The 21,692-nt window shown below is 35.9% G+C and overlaps 2 protein-coding genes across 2 annotated transcripts in view; one reads left to right on the plus strand and one right to left on the minus strand.

Annotated features, from left to right (window-relative positions):
- The window catches only part of FAM210A (family with sequence similarity 210 member A), a 39,899-nt gene extending 30,091 nt beyond the window's left edge, over positions 1 to 9,808 (minus strand). The window contains exon 1 of the mRNA XM_051970514.1: positions 9,482 to 9,808. The gene's annotated coding sequence lies outside the window, so the exon portion shown is untranslated. The remainder of the gene's footprint in view (positions 1 to 9,481) is intronic.
- Positions 9,809 to 9,885: 77 nt separating this feature from the next.
- Positions 9,886 to 21,692, plus strand: part of RNMT (RNA guanine-7 methyltransferase) — a 40,267-nt gene continuing 28,460 nt past the window's right edge. The window contains exons 1-2 of the mRNA XM_051970513.1: positions 9,886 to 9,942; positions 20,267 to 20,719. Of these exons, the coding sequence (XP_051826473.1) occupies positions 20,312 to 20,719 (408 nt within the window). The 5' untranslated portion in view covers positions 9,886 to 9,942; positions 20,267 to 20,311. The remainder of the gene's footprint in view (positions 9,943 to 20,266; positions 20,720 to 21,692) is intronic.

Raw genomic sequence — 21,692 nt, forward strand, 5'->3', positions numbered from 1 at the left:
TCAAGGTCAATCCTGGGAAAAGATCTCATAGCAAAATCTGCATTTATGAATATTGAATTTATTTTCAAATTACATTTTTAAAAAATGTAATGGAGTAAGTCAAGACTAAAAACATAGATTGTTTACGTTATCTATCTAACCCCCAAATCTGGTTAAGCTAAAGGTCCCATTGCATTCCTGTAAATGTTGTGTGTATATATATTTATAGACAGATAAATATATATTTGTGTACGTACATACAAACATACACATCATACTATTATGAAAACCCATAATATGGATGCTATCTTCCCATGTCAGTATTTTATAATAAGAATTTTACAGTAGTCGAAACCCCCCTGCCCTCCTCAAGAGAACAGAAAAATGATCAAAAGGCATTTTCTTTCTTTTTTTTCTTTGGCTGAGACAATTGGGGTTAAGTGACTTGTCCAGGGTCACAGAGTTAGGTATTAAATGTCTCAGGCCCAATTTGAACTTGGGTCCTCCTGACTTCAGGGTCAGTAATCACTATGTTATCTAGTTGCCAAAAGGCATTTTTTTAAAACTAGAATGTGGCAATTACTGAAATCTACAAAGGGACTGTAGTCAATGTTTGGCTGTATCCTGATATTAAGATTATCTCTAATTTTTCTTAAAATGTTAGCTATATCAACCTTATAGAAAATACTCGAGTGTTTCTAGTTATTGAGAAGCAACCTAATATTTTCTAGTTTGATATTATTCTTAATATTGGTCATCAATTAAAATTTAAAAATTGGAAAATAATTTATAACCAGTTCACAGCTACTAAAGCAATTAGGTATTCACAAAGATATTTAATTGTATGACTGACAGCACATATATCCAGGAAATAGTTAACCATTACCAAAGAGTATCTCAAATCCAAAAATTGTAAAATATACATTTATAATAGTAGTTCAAAAAGATACCTTAGAATATCTATTCAACAAATATTTCATAAATGTTTTTCAGATACAATCCAACAAACTTTATCAAGATCTTAATAGATAAAAGACATTGGATTAAATGCTAGGTAGACAAAGATAAAAGGTTTGAAAAACAGTCCCTTCCTTAAAACAGTTGCATTCTATTGGATGATGCTAGGTGATGATGTGGATAGAGACCAGGGCAGTGCAGAAGGATCTAAGTTAAAAATCTAAGGTTGTCTCAGTAGAATCAACTGTAAAAAGGAGATAATAACAGTATCAATCTCTCAGGGTTGTTAAGATTGAATGAGATGATAACTGAATAGCACTTAGTTCAGTGTGTGGCAAATAGTAATAATAAAAAAATGCCAACTATTATTATTATATGTTACATAAAATATAATTATAACTTTTATTAATGCTTATATAGAATTTTAAGCTATGCTTAAAGAAAAAATGTTTTCCACATGTTTTGATCTTATTTGATCCTTATAATCTCATAAGGTAGATGCTACTATCTCCATTTTACAAATAAACTAAGGTTGAAAGAAGTTGCATGACTTGTCTGGGGACATACAATTAATAAGTGTCACACAATACATATGACAACAGTATAAAATGAAGTTTAAGTCCGTTATATTGTAGTGTTTGAGCTGTGTAGGTAGGAAACAAAACAAGGTGAGACACAAAGCAGATGGGAGTTGCTACAATGAAAAGACTGATTTGATATCAACAGACCTGGATTAAAATTCTCATCACTGAAACCTTGGCCCAAGTACCATCCATCCAAATGCTGCTATGAGTGGGTAGAAGCTCAACAAAGATATTAAAATCCTTGCAATCCTCTTCTCTTTGCAACCATTCCAGTCAAAGTCTGTTCTATCCAGAAACCAATATAGAGCTTTAGTACCAGATCCATGTAGTGCTTACTTCTTCAAATGCTCCCACCCTGAATCCTTCCTATCCAGGATTTCTACAAAAATCTCTCCTTCCCTGAATGTAACCTGGGTTTTGCCATTGGTCCTGTGGCTAACTTTTTTATGTGTCTTTTCCGACCAAGTTCAATGTGAGCTCTTTTGAGAGCAGGGACAGTTTCAATTTTCTATTTGTATTGTATTCTCAGCATTTAGCAATGTGCAGCAAGTAGGACTTGCTTAATTTCCACTTTTCTATTCCATTTCACATGAGTTGAAAAGGGAGAGAGCACTAACAACCTGGAATCAAGAGGACCTACTCTGCCATTTCAAACTTTGCGAATTTGGACAAATTATTTAAGCTTTCTAATTTCAGCTTCTCCATCTGTGGAATGGGGTAAAGAAGCCTAATTAGATACCTTTGATGTTCCTTCTAGTTCTAGATGTAGGAATTTAGGGGTAAGCAATGTTTTTCCTATTGAAGAACTGATGAAAGAATGCTACCCTTGGCAGGATTTGAACATTCTATTAGAACATAAGCTACTTGACAGCAAAGACTATTACAGTTTTGTCTCTGTACCCTCAGTGTTTGTAAAGTACAATACCTGGTGCAGAGTGTACACTTGATAGATGCTTGATTGTTTGAAAAAGATTCAAAGGAATAACACATGGATTCCAGAAATGAGATGGGGCCCAGTTCCATTATTTTGCTTGTAATGTAAAGTGCAGGAGAGGGAAGAATATACAAAGAGTGGAAAAAGATGAAGTCAGATTGTAAAGGTCAAACAGATGATTAATTTTTCAGAGCTTCCTTTTTTTCTCCCTCAAGGAATGGTACTCTGGAGATAAGAGGTAAACCTGGAAATGAAGGTAATAGAGAAGCAAAAGCAATAATTTATATTTAATGCCAAACAGGAACTTAGGTAGTATAGCAAGCTCTGTATCTGGATTCAGGAAGACCTGAATTCCAATCTAGCCTTTGACACCTATGATATGTGGGGCAAATCACTTTGCCTTAGTTTCTTCACAAGAGTTGTGATGATCAGATGACGTATTTGTAAAATGTTTAGCACACTACCTAGCACACAGGATGTGGATGTGCCAGATGAATGCAGCTATTGTATTTTTTTTTAATTTGTACTATTTTATTATTGAATAAGCTTGTATTTTATACTTGATGCAATAAGGAAAACATTGGAGTTTCTATGGTATGGGAACACCATAGTGATTTAGAAAGATTATTTTGAAATTGAATGGAGTAGATAAGGGAAGAGACTACAAGACTCAAAATAGTGCAGTGGAAAGAGCAGTGACTCTGGGTTCAAATATTAACTCTGATACTATTTGTGTGATGCTGAGTAAATCACAACTTTCCAGGGCCTAATTAACTGTTCTATAGAATTTGGGGGTTGGACTATATGGATGGCTTTTAAGGTATCTTTAGTTCTAGTTCCAAGATTGATAAATCCCAAATTTGAAAATCGGGGTATTTGGAAGGATGATGGTGACTTCAACAGAAATAAGCAAGTTTGGAATAAAGGTAGGTTTGGGAGGAAAGATGATTTCTGTGTTGTACACACTGAATTTGAGATGTCAATTGTTCTTTTAGGATTCATTACAAAAGGGAGGTAATAGTTCTGGTATTCTGACTTGGCAAAACCACATCTGTGTTATCGTGTCCAGTTCTGGGTACATTTTAAGAAGGACAATGATCAATGAGAAATTGAAGAACATTCATGCCATATAATAAGTAATTAAATGAAAGGAAAAGAGATAATTAGTTTGTAGATAACTGCCTTGAGCTGGGACCTTATCCCTTCCATTAACCTTTCTTTTCTCCTTTAAAAACAAAAAAACCAAACATTTAAAACTTTGTAGTTCTTTACTTCCCTGAAGCTCATTTTGAGCATTATACTTATGAAACATCATTTGGGACAGTACCATGCTTTTGCATTCTTCTTTGTTACCCAGGCCTTTTTTTTTTTTTTTTCCTTTCTTTTTTTTGGTCTCTTTTTTTTGTTTTACTTTGTCTCTCTCTTTCTCTAAACATATAAATCTAAGTTGGTTAAAGAATTCCTTGTACCTTCATAACAATCTTTTGGGGAATTTCTCCATTTTACTTCTCAGTGGAAGTTTCTCTTTATATGTGCAGATTTTCTTGAAAATCCCATCTTTCTTAAGCTAATTTCCATGTAATACTTCACATTTATAGGATGCTTTAAAGTCTATAAAGTATTTTACATATATTATTTTATTTGATCCTCAGAGCATTCTGAGAGACAGGTAATAATATTGTGATTTTTTTTTTTTTTTAAGTAGATGAAGAAACTGAAGCTCCAAATGGTTAGGTGACTTACTCTTGGCCAGCCATCTATTATATCTTGAGTTAAGATTTAAAATCTTCCATACCTGGAGCCTAATACTCTGCCCACAGTTATCCCATTAAACTTTAATCGTGAAATTCTATCTATGCTTTCTCTCAAGCCTCTGGTGCATGTCAGACTGTTCTATTCTTTTACTTTGGAGAAATGTCATTTGTCCTGATGAGGTTCCCATCCTTTCAAGCCCATGGGTCTGTGTCCCTCCTGGTAAGTGAATCAAGTGTGGAATGTCAGTTTTCTTCCTTGGTTCTTCTATCTTATGAAAGAGAAATAATATTTTAAATAAATTATGTTAATTTGAACTATTTTGATTTGGGCAGGGAACAACTTTAACACATCCAAACAAATGAAGACTTTTATTACTAATTTTGTGAGATTCTGAGTTGCCTTCCACATTTCTCATTTATTTCTTTATTCTGTGCAGTTACTCAACAGTGTACACAAATAACAACCTAACTCCTATTTATGCCTTCACTGAATCTCACCCAAATCCTTCTGGGTTCCAGGTTTCTTCACATGAGTATTACCCACTTAGTATACAAAGCTGATATACTCTCTTGACCTCTTTTTAATCTATTCTGCTTCTTCTGAAAAATATCAACTATTCCGCAGGTCATTCAGCAATAATTAGAGGTCTTTTGGGACTACTGCTATAAACTCTAGGTCTCCTTGCTTTTTACCTAAGCATTGTGTATTTATGCAACTCATCTAAGTCAATATATTTTATTACTGGTTTCTTTTTTTACCTTTGTCTCTTGATTTCTAGGTGGGTCTGCCAATCATGTTCCACAATGCAAGAGTTTAGTCATTTTTCAGTTATTTCTGATTTTTCATGACTTCGCTAAGCATTTTCTTATAAAGATAATGGAATGATTTGCCATTTTCTTCTTTACATTTTGCAGATGAGGAAACTGAGACAAAGAATTTACTTTCTCAGGTCACATACCTAGTAAATGTATGAGGCTGCAGTTAAACTTAGAAAGATGAATCTTTTTGATTCCAGGCCCTACACTCTATCTATTGTGCCACCTAGCTGTCCCACACTGTAGTTTACTCTATTTTTTTTTTTTATTTAGTCTATTTTATATAAATTATATACATACATATATGTGTGTGTCTGTGTGTGTGTGTGTGTGTGTGTGGACACATATACACATACTCATATATATGTACGGCAGATATAGTTAGACAGTTTTCTCCTATAAGAATTTTAAGATTCCAGGAAAATACTTTTAATAGTTCTTATTAGGTATATTTCATTCCTAGACAGGAGCCCACAATCCCTATATTTTTAAGCCATGGTCCAGAAATCTCAATCTTATTCCCAGAAAACATCCTTTTATCCAACAATACCTTGTTAAATCTTCCTCTTTAATCTGCAACACTTGCCATAAGCAATGATTAAAAACAAAAACACTCCAGCTTATTGCCTTAGACTCCATACCATAATCTTATTTAATCTAAGGAAAATTTCCTTTAAAATGACTTTTCCCAAAAGATAATGGGCTTACTTTGGAAGTATCATGTGACCTTGATGGATACATATTTGTTGAGTATGTTGGAGAGAGGAATATGTGGATTGTTTTAGATAGTCTCTGTGGTCCCTTCCAATTCTTGTGTATCTGTAAAGTTACCTATTAGAATTGGAGAAGGCAAGTTCTAATGTAAACCTTATTTTAAAAAAGTTGTAGTTATCTCATACAATTTCCTAATTTTATAAATGTGGAAACAAACTCCAGGAGAATTAAGTGACGTGCCCAAAGTCAAGGAAATAGCAAATTCTGGATTAATGTACAGGTATTCAAATATCCAGTCTAATGCTCTTTCCACTACACCAAACTATTTCTTCTAATAATAACTGAAATAATCTTAATAGCACTTTAAAGATTACGAAGAAGCTACATTATATCATTTAAGCTTTATAATAAACTTGCAAAATTGGAACTACAGCTATTACAAATAAATCAAGTGAAGCAATTAGAGTTTTGTCTATGAAAGCATAAAGTCCGGGAAGTCCTAGAAAGCAGGGAGTCCAAAAGAGATCTAAATCTAGGTCCTGCTACCAGTCTAGCACTTTATCCACTATGCCAAGCAAACTTGCATTGCTTTGTGAGTCTTAACTGGTGACTGAGGACAGAGTTCTGAGTTATGCTCCAAAGAGAAATGGAATAGTGAAAAAAGGGTGCTATAATGGATTTGGAATTAAGAATTAGAATTTCATCCAAATCCTAGATTTGACATTTGTAAGGTAGTGATGTGACCCTGGGGGTAGTTTGAATCTGTTGCCTTATCTGTAAAATCTCTATTGTAATATTCAGGGTATCTGTCTCAGAATTATCATTAACAAAGCATTTTGTAAATCTTTCAAGTAGTATATAAACATGGGGTGAGATTTATTTTGGTAAGGGATTTTTCTCTTTTTTCGTTCATTTTTCGTTGGGTTACTGAGACCCAACTAGGTCATTGTGCCATCCACAGAAAAAACAATTATAGGCAGATGTCTAGAATATCCAACCCATTAACAGTTGCTGCCAACAATCTTGACCATTGGTCCTGGGTCATCTGCCCCCAGTACAATCTGGTACTATTGTTTCCCAGGAATCAGTATTTCGTATTTAAAAAACTCTTTATTTCTAACAAATATTCTACAATTCAAATTATTCACTATTTCAAATTAGCTTTCAAATTAATAAACATTAATGAGGTGTTTATGCTAAATGGTCTTTTACAAATGTTATCTCATTTGATCCTTACAGCAATTCTGGGAAGTAGGGGTTCTATTATTATCTACATTTTAAGATGAGAAGACCTAGCTAAACAAAGGTCAAGTGACTTGCTTAGGATCACACAACTTGTAAGTGTCTAAGACTGTTTGAACCCAGTTCTTCTTGAAACCATGTCCACAATTGTATCCAGTGACACCAGTTACCTGTAATGTCACTTTCATAAGGAATACTGAGCATAACACAAAAGCAGTGTATTGTTGAGTCTGGAGTGATAATTCTAGTATTGCTAATGGTCTATCTTTTTCCCCCCCTTTAAGAGAACAGTAAAAATATGATTTTCAGTTTTCCCAAAAGAAAGTCAATCTGTGATTATATCAAGATGATTTTACTTTCAACTCTAGAAATACCTCCTTAATAAAAAAAAAAAAAAAAAAAATGTTTCTGTGCCAAGGATGACACAGGACAAGAGATATGAATAATGACAATAGCATCTGATTCAAGCATTTTTATGGAGCAAACCTCTTTCTTCTTGCTACCCAGATTCAAATTAGCATGGCTCACATGCTTTAAAGTTTGTAGTAAATCAACATTATTTCACTTGATTCTTATAATGTCCCTTGTGATATAGATGCCATTACTATCCTTTTACAGATGAGAAACATAAAACTCAAAGAGAAGTTAATTAACATGCTCAGAGTCACACAAATACCAAGAACTTGAAGCAGATTTCAAACTTAGGTCTTCTTAACTGTAAGTTAACTCTAAATCTAGCTTCATATCCAGTATATAAAAATTCCTCTCAAAACCATAGTCCACGCTTGAATTTCTTCTTCTTCTTTTTTTTTTTTTTCGGGGGGGGGGGCGGGAAAGGGGATATTTTTAAATGTTAACTTTTATGTGTTTATAGACACACACACATATACATATGTAGTTCAAACTATTTTTTTTATCATCTGTGCTTTTTTCTATCCATTATTAGTTATCATATCCTGTCCTAATTTTGCTCATTGGATTCTGATTTCTAGTTCAGAGATCTTAAAAACTGAAAATGATCACAGTATCTATGACAAAGTTTTGCTCAATGAGAACTATATATATATTTCTTTTGATCCCTAAGAATTCCTTGGGAAAACTCCAGCACATACAAGCTTAAAGTCAATGATACTATCATTGGTTATGAACCAAAGGATTTAATAACAGAACTTCATACAGCTAGACATAAAAACTTCTGGATGATGAATTTCTAAAAGTTTCTTGGCATTGTAATGAGAATTGTTAACTTGAGGATTTGATTTACAAAATACTTTAAAAATATACATATTCATAAATTACAGATAAAACTAGCCTCTAGGAAATAATCTATCTTCACAAATGCCAAAGTTAATGTTTGAATTTAGTCACTATAACTCTACAAAAATATTTAAATGAAGCAAATGCATTCCCTTCAAATTCCAGAATCAAAGTTTATGAAGAATCAGTAATATACAGCATTTAAAATCAAAGAGTAATTAAACTGAAAATATAAGTATATTGTCTTATAGTCTCTCATTCACAGAATGCTGATCATCTTTTTTAGTTAATGTAATTCTGACAAACTTTCTCCTGACTTTTTACCTGAGAGTAAAATCCACTTTTTTTTTTTTTTTGGATGTTTGCTTTAAGATTATGAGATAGATCTTGGGAATAAAATAAAATAATTTAGTTTGAATAATTAGGCTGCTCATATTTTCATAACCTTTAGTTTAGGGAGACGGTTTTCAACAAGGTGTAGATGCAAGCAATCAACCAATGATTTGATTTAGGACTACTGCAGGTCTTATGAAACTGTTTGTAGACCAGAATGTCAAATTTGTAATAAAGTGGGTTTTCGTTCTCGTAGGACTCTTGAGGAATCAACAAAGTTGAGATTTCTCCTTAAACCTATAACAGGTAGACCGGACCAACTGGACACAAGAGGTCCATCACATACAACCCTTTCCATCTCTCAATAGAACCACGTGTGGCCGGCCAAGCTTAGAGATTACTCCTTCCCTACGGAGGCCGCAGAGTGGTTACAATTCAAAAAATGGTTGGTTGGCCTGTATTCTTGGGGGAAGGAGAGAGGAGGAGGCAGAACTGCCAGTCCTTAGTTTAAAAAAAAAATAAATAAATAACTAGAAAAAACGTCTAGGGGCGCCCTCTCAATGTGGTAAGCAGGGAAGATGGAGGGATAGGAGAACAGAAGGGCAGAGGGCATATGGAGGAAACAGGTTAAGCACTCTCCCCCCGGGAGGAGGGAGAAGACGAGGACGCAGGGGGAGGAGGAGAAAGAGGAGGACGGCAGGAGTGAAGATCCCTGGGACTGTTAGCTACCCCCGCAGGGCAGATTGTGCCCTTCCCCCACAGGTCCATGTAGGGCAGTTGGCCACGAGCTCTAGGTCCGGCTCCAACTTCTCCCCAGTTGAATAGAACCTCCTCTCCCCACGGCCTCGGGTCGGCGACTACCACCCCTCCCCCCAATACCTCCCTTCTCCCGCCCCTCGGGGCCAAGGTACCTCCGAGGACGTTGGGTCCGTGACCGCAAGCACTGACAGGGCAGGATTTCTCGAACTGCTGTCACAGGGGCAATCACTGATAGGAGACCAACTCCCCCCAGGGTCCCCGTTGAAGCCAGAGTGGACAGGCCTCCCCTCAACCTCCCCAACCACGGAGAAGTCGGGCGGTCCTTGGCTCTCTTTAGCCAGCCTCTCCCACTCAAAACGTGCTTGCGACTGTCTAGTGCTTAGTCTCCAGTCTCAAAGACAGTGGACTGCGCCCAGCATCCTGGGAAACGTAGTTCATTTAAGAAAAGAACCTTAGCGAACTCTTCCTTCCCAAGTGAAAATGGGGAGGAAACATGAAGCGCATGCGTTATATGGAATTGAGGCTGTTTCCCCGCCTACGGGAAGTTGCGTAACAGCCGAAGCGTGGCGCGCTTACTACTTCCGCAAACAGAATGGTGGAAAGCTTTACTCAGGTAAGTGTTATAGCTAAAGTCTGGTCCTTTTGTACCCTCAGTGTGCTTAATACTCTCACTTCTACCCCTCTTGGGGGTTCTTGCCGTTGCAGAGATAAGGCATGAATCACTTATGCTTTGCCATATTAATCAATGCATTTGTCCTATGCATTTGTTGCGCACCTTGCCGACTTAGTAGCCCCACGTTCATTGTGTTATGTGGCGGGGAAGGAAGTCTGTGGTCCTTGTAGGGGTCGGACGTGACGTTGGCTAGGCGCGCGCGGCGGTTGAGCCGGCTTCTGCAAAGGTGGGCAGAGGGACAGCGAACACCGGACCTCAGAACCGTCTGGGTAGGTTCAGCTGGGCCACGGGGAACTATTGGAATCTGTGGCTGGCTAGATGCGTATCCGAGCTCCGAGGGGCGGTAATCGCGTTCGGTCCCGCGACACGTTTGAGATGTCGCGCGAGAGATAACTGGGGGAGGGGGAGAGAGGATGAGAAGTTTCTAACCCTGGGTTTGAGGAGCTCATGTGGAGAGGATAGCTGTGAGAGCCGAGGAATAAAGTGAGGGAAGAGCAGAGCCTGCGGCTTTTAGGCCTTCTTCCTTTAAAGTGTGGAGAAAGGGTAGCTTGGGGAGCAGCTTCCCATTATATTTCCCGACTGATTGTCTTGATTTTGGGCTAGCGGAGGAGGCCGCGGCGCTGGGCTGGAAGAGTCCCCGGCCTGTTGGTCCTCGGAAGCGGAGCCCGCAGGCCATTTCTGGTTCTCAGCTCCTTGGGGGGAGCTCGGGAGCCCAGGGCTCCGCTGCGCTTTTGGCTCTGTGGTGGAAGCTTTAAAGGGATCATGCCTGAGACGTAGTGTCATGGTTCCTTTGGGGAGTTTGTTCCCCCTTCTGTTTGCTCGAATTTCTCCGGACGTTTTCTGTAGCTTTGTTTTTACCTCTCCCAACTCACCAAGACTTGTGTGGCATGTTCTCGATTGGTAATTCCACTACTCCGAGATGTGCTCTCTCTCTTCCCCATCCAGTAATGTTATTCATTCTGGAAACTTTTTTTTTTTTTGGGGGGGGGGGAGTAGTAGTCTGACAAATTCTTTCGAAATGAAAAGAGAACAGCTTTTGTAAATGAAATTCACAGCTAATAAAGCTATCATTTTTCAACTCTTATCAGAACCAGTTTTTGGTTGAAAGTTTTCAGCTAAATTAGATTGAGTTGGATTTGGTATTTGAGATCTGTTTTGTGCAAAAATCCTGTGAACAATTAAAAAAAAAAAAAGCTAAAATCTGGACGTAAGAAATTTATATGCTAGTGAGGGATGGGGGGAAATCATGGTAACATTATGTTGGGAGAAATGCAAACCACAAAAGGAGAGATTACTTACCACTCTGGGGTCATGGTTGCAAAAGATCAACTAAAGAGAAGTGCTTTGACAGTTTCCGGGAGAGTGATTATTCCCACAAGTGTTTGTTTTTGTTTTGAATGCAGACTTAGAATAACGATGAGTAGAAGTTTAGAGTTCTCTCCAACCGGAGGGAAATTCCATCTAGAACAGTGGACTCAAAGACACTAATGGGAGGAAGAGGATTCTTGGAATGTTCAGTCCTTCTGTTGGAGTGTATGGGCATAAGACTAAAGACTGATTTAGGAGGAAGTTCTGACTGGAAATCTTCCTCTTATCTAAGAAATCTGGTGTTTTGAGCAAATATTGGGAAGTCTTTGAATGTTTTGATCAAAAGGATGATGAGTAGAGATAAGCTTTGGGAGACTTAACAGGCTCTGATTTTGTTTTCTAGCCGAGGACACTTGGAGGGTAATGAATTGGATTTGAGAATCTCAGCCTCTCACTCTGTTCAGTCATCAAAGTCCTGAGACTAGACAAAAATAAAAACAAGGTGACCTTCCCTTCTCTAAATTAAGGTCATTACCAGGTCTCAGTTTGTCTGAGACTGAGCTCATTCTATGATTTAGCACTGGGGAATGAGTTGAGACTAAAGATGATTTAATTTGCCATCACAAAGATAACAGTTTGGGAGGGGAAGCCTTCAGAACCTATACAATGAGCCACTGAGGCTTGGGTTACAGTTATTGTTGGCTATTCTAGGAAAACCTGAGTGATAAAAGACTGAGTGTGTGTTGAGATTTTTATTTTTAAACAAATAACTGTGATGGATCCAATGTTAATGTGGTATTAGGAATAAGAATGGAGAAGTTGGTGTGAGGGTAACCCAGGATTGGGTTTGAGAAGGTATGAATAGGCCATGGGTTAAGAAAGCAAGGAACACAGGGCTTGAGAATAATGTATAATTCAATTTTCCAATGTATTTTAAGATTGAAGGGCAGATCGGTTTCCTCAATGATGAGGTGGAGATGGTGATGGCATCTTCCATGCAGTGTAGTTGTGGGGTTCAAATGAGATAATATTTCAAAAAAGTGCTAAGTACAGCACTTGTTTATGGTGAGTGCCATATAAATTCTCATTCCATTTCCTAGTCATGACTTTTGTCATTTCTTGTGACGCTTATATTCTATTACATTCTGGTACCACAATAAAATCAAATATTGCATGTATATGTAGTATTTTTCTAATAAGATTCCCAACACATTCTTTGTGAATTTAAGGAAGAAAACATACATTTTAGTGTATGATAAATCTGCTGAATTAGTAAATAAGTGTATTGTTGTTTAGTGATAATGGGAGTTGAAAAAAGAATTTCAACTTTTTTTCCCCCCCAAAGAGAATTTTCTTATTTCACTGAAATCTTAATGATTCTCTTTTGGAAGAGGTAGAGAGGCTAGGCAATGGTTATAGGACTGTTTCCCTTCCAGATGAAAATTTCCTTTAAAAAAAAAAAAAGAAGAAGAGATATAAATGTGAAAATGGAAAACATTTTCATGGTACATAATTTAAAGTAATTCATTTAAAGTTTGGAGCTCTCTATAGCTCTGAAGGTTAGTTAGCCTAGATTTAGAGCCTTTACTTTGTAAAATTAGTGCTTTTTTGGTAATGAAATCGAGGCCTTTTCTTCTTCCCTTACTCCATAAATTACTATTCATTAAGTATGTCTTCAAAGGGAATTATAGTTGGGGAATTAAAAAATATAGACTTTCTATTCTGATACCTTCCAGTTCTGTCTGGTATTGGAGGGATTATGACTAATTCTACCCAACTATCTCAGTACAATCCTTCGGAATTTAAAACTAATAGTTAGGGGAGAAAAAAAAAATAGGAATGCAGTTTTGAAAGGGAATAATACTCCCTAAGATCAAGAGAAAAGTTATCAAGCTGTCATCCGTATATCTGAACTTGTAGTGGAGCACCACAACTCATTGAAAATAAAGATGAAGGGATCCTACTTCCTAGGCAGATTTTCTTTAGTATAAAAGTAATGAACAAATGACTTCAGGAAGAAGAATCTGGTACTATATAGTAAAGCTGAATATGAATGAGTGTGGGGAAGTTGTTTCTCATGATAGGCTGTGAAAGGGGAAAAAAAATCAAACGTCTGTGTAAAAGTTCTCTCTAAAATGTAATGTTTTCTGTTGAGCAGCCTTCGGTTCAGTTATCACCAGAAGTGCAGCCAGGTGTTAAAATACAAATCCTTTATTATCTCTTTCAAAGTCTTGTCTCTTTAACTGGGGTGCCATTAACTTTCTTGTAGTCCAGATCCTTTATTATCTCCTACCTGGGGCTGGGCAGCTTTCTGGAGAGCCTTTAAGTCTGGCCTTGGTCTTAGTGGGGGAAATGCAGGAGTCCAGGCCAGCCACCAGAAAGATCGAAGATTGATTTGAATTTCTTCCCTTGGTTCCGGAGCTTAAGCTCCTGCTGCCAGTCCTTTGCCTTCTCTCCAAATCCAAAGGTTTGTGCTTCAGCCTGCAGCCACCACAAAGTTGTCAGACAATGGAATGAATCTGTCTCAGGCCTCCTAGACCTTCTAGTGTGTTTGCCCTTTCTGGCCCTGAGAGATTCTCACTTATATGCTCCACACTGAGTAGAAACCAATCATTATATCACTAGGACATCATTATATGTTATAGGATTAAATAAATGATAAGCTAGATTTAACCATTGTTTCCTCAATTCCACGTAGTACCTTGTTTCAAGTTCTGGCCCATAACATCTTTTAGGATTAAATCAATCATACTGAACCATGCTAAATTAGATAACTGTTGTCTCTATCATTTCCACTGACTTAGTATCTTGTAAGAATCCTTTATTTCAAGTTCAGAGTATTGGCCCATAACACTTCTGGAAGCATCCCTCTTTGTGGTTGCAAAGACTATCCCAAGATAAGAACTACTTAGATTAGGAGTGATCCAGACATGCATAAGAAACTGATAGGGAATTGTAAAACCTACTATAAAAACTAAATTAGTTGGTCACTGATAATTGAGATCAAACCTTTAGAAGGCATGCAGAAACTGCTGAAGTAACAAGCCAGATAATACTTGCTATTAAAGGAACTGGTGCAGTCATTAGACTGAAAATTCATAAAGATTTTTGGGAGATAATAGCTAATCACAAGATATCTGTTTACTTTCTAAGTCCATTATTTTATTTTCAAACTGAAATTTGTGGAAAAAAAGAGTAAAGGGCAGAAAATGAGAATAAAGCAAGGATGATGAATTAGAAAAATAGGGAGGGGACTAGAAGAAAAGGACAAATAGTAGTTGGAAGAGGTAGAGGGAAAGAAGAGGACAAGAGACAAAAAGTATCTTCAGAATAGAAGAAGGAAATCAACATTTATTAAATGTCTACAGTGTGCTAGGCACTGTGCTAAGTGCTTTACAAATTTCTCATTTGATCTTCACAGCAACCCTAAGAGATCAATTGGTGCTATATTTTCCCTATTTTACAGACTAGCATTAAAGGACTGGCTGAAGGTTACACAGGTAGTTTAAGAGTCTGAGGTGGGATTTGATTTCTTGATTTCAGGTGCAATGCTCAATCCACTGTGCCACTTAATTGCTTTTTCAGGATTTAAAGATGTGAAGTTAACATGGTTATGGAGATATTTAGGTGGCTAAGTTTATATGAAAATAAACATCGAGGTGATTGATGAATTTAATGGCCAGAGAATTTGAAGGATTTCAGTATAGTATTGGAAGTCTTCCAGTGATGAAATGAAGGGACTCCAGCAAAAGACCATGTCCTTGGTAGAAACACAGTATTTAAATGGGCCCTTAGTGAGGTTGAGGGTATTTCTGTGGAAATTATGTACAGCCAGATTTTCTGTACTCAATTATCTTACTATAGACATCAACTCCTGAATCTGTTTTGTATAAACAGGATGCCATAACCACCATTTGATTTACTGTTATATAATTAGCATAGTTAGTATATCTTGTATAGTTTGTATACCTTTCCTATAAAAGATTCCACCTTTCATTTTGTTAATTATGTGCTCTTTAGAGACTTTGCTGAGTTGTTAAAGCTTTATAATAAAGCTTTATCCCTTGACCTGGAGATGATTTGAACCTATGAATTCATTTTGGATGACTCCCCACCTTCATGAATTGTACCTCATGACTTGTACCTTATCACTCACCTTATAAGTGGAGTGAGTTTAGATTGACTGTTTTTTTTTTTTTTTTTTGAAAGAAGAGCAAAAATGACTTTGGAGACAGATGTCTGATAAAAGTTTGGACCAGTCACATTAACTAAGTGCTTACTATGCAATATATACTATGTTGAACACTGGGGATACAAGGAAAGGCAGAAAACCAATCTGAAAAACTTATTCTCAAGGAGTTTCCTCTACTGGAAGAAACTATACAGATTGTACAAACAAGTTGTGTGTATGTATATACAAACAAGCTATACATACACACATATATATACACACACAAACACACATACATGTGATAAGTTGGAAGTTATTAATATGGGGAAGTAGTTAAGATTAAAAAGAACTAAGAAAGGCTTCCTGTAGAGAATGGAGCTGTAGCTGCCACTTGAAAGAAGCCACGGAAAAATTAGTAGACTAGTGATGAGGGGAGAGCCTTCTAGGCTTGGGGAAAACCATTTGAAAATATTCAGTTTTGGGAGATGGATTGTCATGTTTGAGGAGTACCAAGGGCTCTCATGTTCTTGGATCATAAGAGAGGGAAATAGGTTTTAAAAAACCTGGAAAGATGGAAGCAACTAAGATATGGGGAGTCTTAAAAGCCTAGCCAAGGATTTTATATTTGATCCTGAAGGTAAGAGCTAGTCACTAGAGTTATGATGTTATTTATTGTCAGACAATCAAACTTTTTTTTATTATTATAGCTTTTTATTTACAAGATATATACATGGGTAATTGAGTAATCAATGGATAAAAACTCTAGTGATTAAAATTATTTGAGTCCACATTTATTTTACAAAATCAGTTTATAAACCACAAATACTGATCTGTGTCAATAAAACATTAAATCAAGTTGCAAAGAATTGGATATGACTGAAACAACTGAACAATAATAAATTTATTTTTTTAGCATTCTTTTAAAATTTTTGAGCTCCACATGTAGTGAGAAGGCAAGCATTGTGATAAAATTGTACATATGAATTCATACAAAACATTTCTGTTTTAGCTATATTGCAAAAAAAAAATTAAGTGAGAAAATTATATTTCAATTTATATCCACAGTTCAATCAGTTCTCTCATTGGAGATATCTGTAGCATTTTTTTTCATCATGAAGGACTTCATCAAGTCCTTTGGAATTGTCTTGGATCATTATATTGATCAAAGTTGCTAAATCTTTCACAATTGTTCATCAACATAAGATTGTTATTTTTTTACAAAATGATTACCTGGTTCTCATTTCATTTTGCATCAGTTCATACAGGTCTTGACATAGCCATGTTTTTCTGAAACTGTCCTCCTTGTCATTTCTTTATGCCACAACAATACTCCATCACAATCATATTCCATCTTGTTCAGCTGTTTCTCAATTAATCATCCCTTCAATATCCAGTTCTTTGCCACCAAAAAACAAACAAAAACAAACAAACAAAAAAAAACCTGTTATAAATATTTTTGTACATAAAGCTCCTTTCCCTTTTTCCTTTAATCTCTTTGAGGTAGAGTCCTATTGTAGTATTACTGGGTCAAAGAGTATGCACAATTTTATAGCTCTTTGTGCATGGTTCCAATTTATCCTTCAGAATAATAATTCATGGATATATGTGTGTGTGTGTGTGTGTGTGTGTGTGTGTGTGTGTGTGTGTGTATTTTTTTTTCCTCCTCATCCCCTGAAGTATTTATTGTTTTTGATGAGGGCAAGGTAGTTCCTCAGAATTTTAATTTGTCTTTTTCTATTCCGTAGTGATTTGAACATTTTTTTCTTAAAATAGCTTTGATTGCATCTTCTGAAAACTGCCTGTTCATATCCTTTGACCATTTATTAATTGGGGAATAGCTTTCTTAATAAGTTTGTTTCAGTTCCCGATGTTTGAGAAGTGAGGCATGTATCAGAGAAGCTTGTAACATGTAGCAGATGAACTTGGTTTTTGATATTGCTTCCTGTTGTATAGTACCTTTTTGAAAAATGTAATTTTCCTGATTCATCTCTAAGTCTCTTTTTGCTTTTGATTTGTCTGAGATTATGATTACTGCCCCCTACCTTTTGTATTTTAGATTAAACATGTTAGATTCTACTCTAGACCCTTATTTTACCTCTGTGCATTTCTCTTTCAGGTGTTTCTTGTAACACATTGATGGATTCTGGTTTCTAATCCATTCAGCTATCTGTTCTGTGATCAGGTCTTCATTTATGAAGTTAATGATTACCAGCAGTTTATTTCTCTCCATCCTATTTTTTTCTTTTTAATCTTGCCTCTCCTTAAAAGTCTTTTATTTTGTTTCTAACCACTGCTTCCCTTAATCTATCCTTCCTTTTAAGATCTCCCCCATTCTCTTTTAATTTCCTTCTGTTTCTCAATTGGGCAAGATCAATTTCTATACCCAATTAAATCTGTCTCCCTCTCTCTGTCTCTTTCTTTGAACTCGTTCTGATCTGAATGAGCATTGTTTGGCCCCCTTTCCCCCTATTTTCTCTCTACAACACTGCTTTTTTTGTGTGAGAAAATTTTCTTCTTCCTTCCTCTCCTTCCCTTATTCGTTTTTTTTTTTTCTTCACCTCTTTATTTCTTTTAATCTGGAAATAATTCTAGCATTATCAACTTAAACCCCATACTCTCTGTTTATGTAAAGTCTTCCTAGCTATCCTAATAATGATTCTTAGGATTTTCATGTATCATCTTCCATATAAAAATGTAAATGATTTAATCTTGAGTACATTAATAATTTTATTATACTTTCCTTGACTCTTCTGTTTCATTGTTAGATTTTCTATTCAGTACTATTCTTTTCATCAGGAATCTTTGGAATCCTCTGTTCCAGAATCCTCTGAAGAATTATATTCAGTTTTTCTAGGTTCTTGGTTATAATGTTTGCTCATTTGCCTTTTGGAATATTATATATCAACCCTCTGTTCCTTTATAGCATGAAAGCCACTAAATCTTGTGGGATTCTTAATGTGGCTCCATTGAATTGTTTCTTTCTACTTGATTGCTGTATTTTCTCCTTGACCTGGGAATTCTGGAATTTGGCTATAATACACCTGTGAATTTTCATTTTAGGATTTCTTTGAGGAAGTAATTGATGGATATTTAAATTTTTCATTTTTACTCTCTGGATCTAAGATATTGGGGCATTTAAAAATAATTATTTTAAATATGATTTTAGACTTTTTTTTATCTTAACTTTCAGGTAGTCCAATAATTCTTTGACTTCTCTCTTTGTTTTTTAGTTCACCTGTTTTTCTAGTGAAATATTTCCTAATTTGTTCTTCTCCCCTCCCCCCCATGTTTTTGATTTTGTTTTATTGTTTCTTGATGTCTCATGGAATTATTTGCTTACTTCTGATTGTTAAGGAATTGTTTTTTTTCAGTGAATTTTTGTACCTGTTTTTTCATTTGACCTATTCTTATTAAGGAATTCTTTTCTTAAAGAGATTTTTTTTTTTTTTTTTTTTTTTTTTGCTGTTTTATTCCCCCCCTTTACTATTAGGCCAATTCTGTTTTAAATTTTTTGTGTGTGCTTCTTTTGCCAAGCTGTGTTTTTTTTTTCTTTTTTTTTTCATAATTTTCTTGAGTTTACTTTTATTTCTTTTACCAATTTTTCTGCTACCATGTTTATCTCTTTAACTTTTCCAGGAATTCTTGCTGGGCCTGTGTTACGGGGCCAGAACTTTGAATTTGAAACAAGGATTCTTACAAGGTGCTAACTCAGTGGAATTGATTGAGACAATAGTTATCTAATTCAGCATGGTGATTAACAGTTCTCTAGTTCAGTACATACACTTAGTACTTAATATATTTCTACAAGATTGACACCTTTGATAAGAGGTGTCATTAAGCTTTTATAAGCTCAGACAAACTCAGCCAGAATCAGAACTAGGAAAGACCGAGGAGTGGTGGCAGACTCTCCTCTTTCTCTTCTCCATTGAAACCAGCAGAAAACTAGCCGAGTCCCAAGTGAAAGAGCTAGGACTTCGAAGGTGTGTCACTTGTGGTGATTACTGAACTGAAACGAAGGCTGCTCCCAGAGAACCCAAAAAAACTCAACAGAGAACCTTACATTTTAAAGAGAATATTACAGGTTTGAATCCAGTTAACATTTTTCTTTGAAGTTTTGATCATAGCTATTTTCATGTTGTCTTCTAAGTATGTCTTGGTCTTTGAATGGTTAAGTCTTTTTTTTTTTTTTTTAATTGTTTGCTCGTTCTCCTGGCCTATTTCTTACCTTTGAACTTTGTTAAAATTGGGTTCTACTTGGGGTGGGAAGGAGTTATCTCAATCTTCAGGTTCTGCAAGTTTTTAGTGCTTCCAATGTGGTATAATCTGGGGAAAGGTGTAGTCACTGTTCTCATGGTTTGTATTCTGGTTTTTATCTGGAAAGGGCCCCTGTTCTCTTGCAGCTCCAGTGCTGCTATTCTCTTTTGACTGACCACAGTCATTCCTCTTCACCTTGGAGCTGGGACTTATAACTATATAAATGCAAATGAGTATGTAAGGTCCTCTGTAATCTTTTTCTGGCCAGTTGTCCAATATTCTTACTCTTTCTGGGTTGAGAGCACCTGAAGCTGCCCCAGTTTACTATCACACTCCAGACAGACATCCATCCTGGTTTCGTAGACTACTCTTGTCAACTTTCTTAGTTTTCTTAGACTAGAAAAGTGTCTTACTCTTAGTTTTTTTTGACTCTGCTACTCCAAAATTTCATTTGAGGTATTATTTTCAAGTTGTTTGCAGGGGAGTGATAATTTTCTATTCATTATGCATATTAAATGTTTTCTATTGCAGTTTTCATATATGAACTGAAGCTTTAAATTCAAATCATTGGACACAATGGAAAATTCTGCAAAAATGGAGGATTGTAAAAAAATCTTTCAAGATGAAGAGGCATCTGTAGTTTCCAAAACAGAACTCTCTATCAACATTAATGAAATTGAATGCTCTGATGGAAAGGACGCTGACAATGTTCAGGAAAGTACACCAAAAAAGGGAAAACTAGAGTTTCAGAGTGATCCTGAAGTTAAGACTGCCAGTTGTGGAGAGGGCACTCCATCAAATACAAGAAAGTTGGATAATGAAATTATTCCTGAGAAAAGAGCTGCAGCAGGTGATGAAGAGAGTATTTCACGAACGAGAAAGTTAGAAACTGATGATCCAAAAGATGATACTTCTAGTTGTGGAGATGGCACTCCTGCAAAAAAGAGAAAATTGGAAGGTGAAGATGTTCCTGTAAAACGCAAAGTATGTGTATTATATATTTAAGATATTTAAGTTTTAAAATTTATTTAAAGGTATAGTACAACTTTAATTTCCTTGTTGTGGTTCTTAAAAGATTTGCTTAGCTTTTGTTTTTGTGTGTTTATTTGTGTAATCTCATGCTTATATAGTGTTTAGCTATTAGATAATTCAAAATATTACATTTGATTCATATTAGCTGTGGTAAAGCTAACTGAAGTAATCAGTTCTACTTTTGAGAAATTTTTAGTTAACTATATTTGAGTTTAAAGTTGTAAATAAAAATAATTATTGTTATTTTTATTTTTGCTGAGGCAATTGGGATTAAGTGACTTGTTCTGGGTTATGTAGCTTGGAAGTTTTAAGTTTCTGAGGCTATATTTGAACTCTGTGTTGCTCTATCCACTACACTACCTAGCTGTCCCTAAATTTTTTTACATGGTTGACTCTAAAAGACAAGGCAGCCATTCTCCAATTGATAAATGATCAAAAGAGATGAACAGTTTTCAGATGAAGAAATTGAAACTTTCTAGTCATGAAAAAGTGCTCTAAATCACTATTAATCAGAGAAATGCAAATTAAGACAACTCTGAGATACTACTACGAACTTCTCAGGTTGGCTACAATGAGAGGAAAAGATAATGATGAATGTTGAAGAGGATGTGGGAAAACTGGGACACTAATACATTGTTAGTAGAACTGTGAACAGATGCAACCATTCTGAAGAGCAATTTGGTACTATGCTCAAAAAGTTATCAAACTGTTTATACCCTTTGATCTAGCAATGTTTCTACTAGGCTTATATCCCAAAGAGATCTTAAAAGAGGGAAAGGAACCCATATGTGCAAAAGTTTGTGGCAGCCCTTTTTGTAGTGGCAAGAAACTGGAAACTGAATAGTATCTTATATGAATGTTATGGAATATTATTGTTCTGTAAGAAATGACCAACAGGAGTTTCAGAGAAGCCTGGAGAGACTTA

Source organism: Antechinus flavipes, chromosome 1, assembly GCF_016432865.1.
Source record: "Antechinus flavipes isolate AdamAnt ecotype Samford, QLD, Australia chromosome 1, AdamAnt_v2, whole genome shotgun sequence".
Classification (NCBI taxonomy): Eukaryota; Metazoa; Chordata; class Mammalia; order Dasyuromorphia; family Dasyuridae; genus Antechinus; species Antechinus flavipes.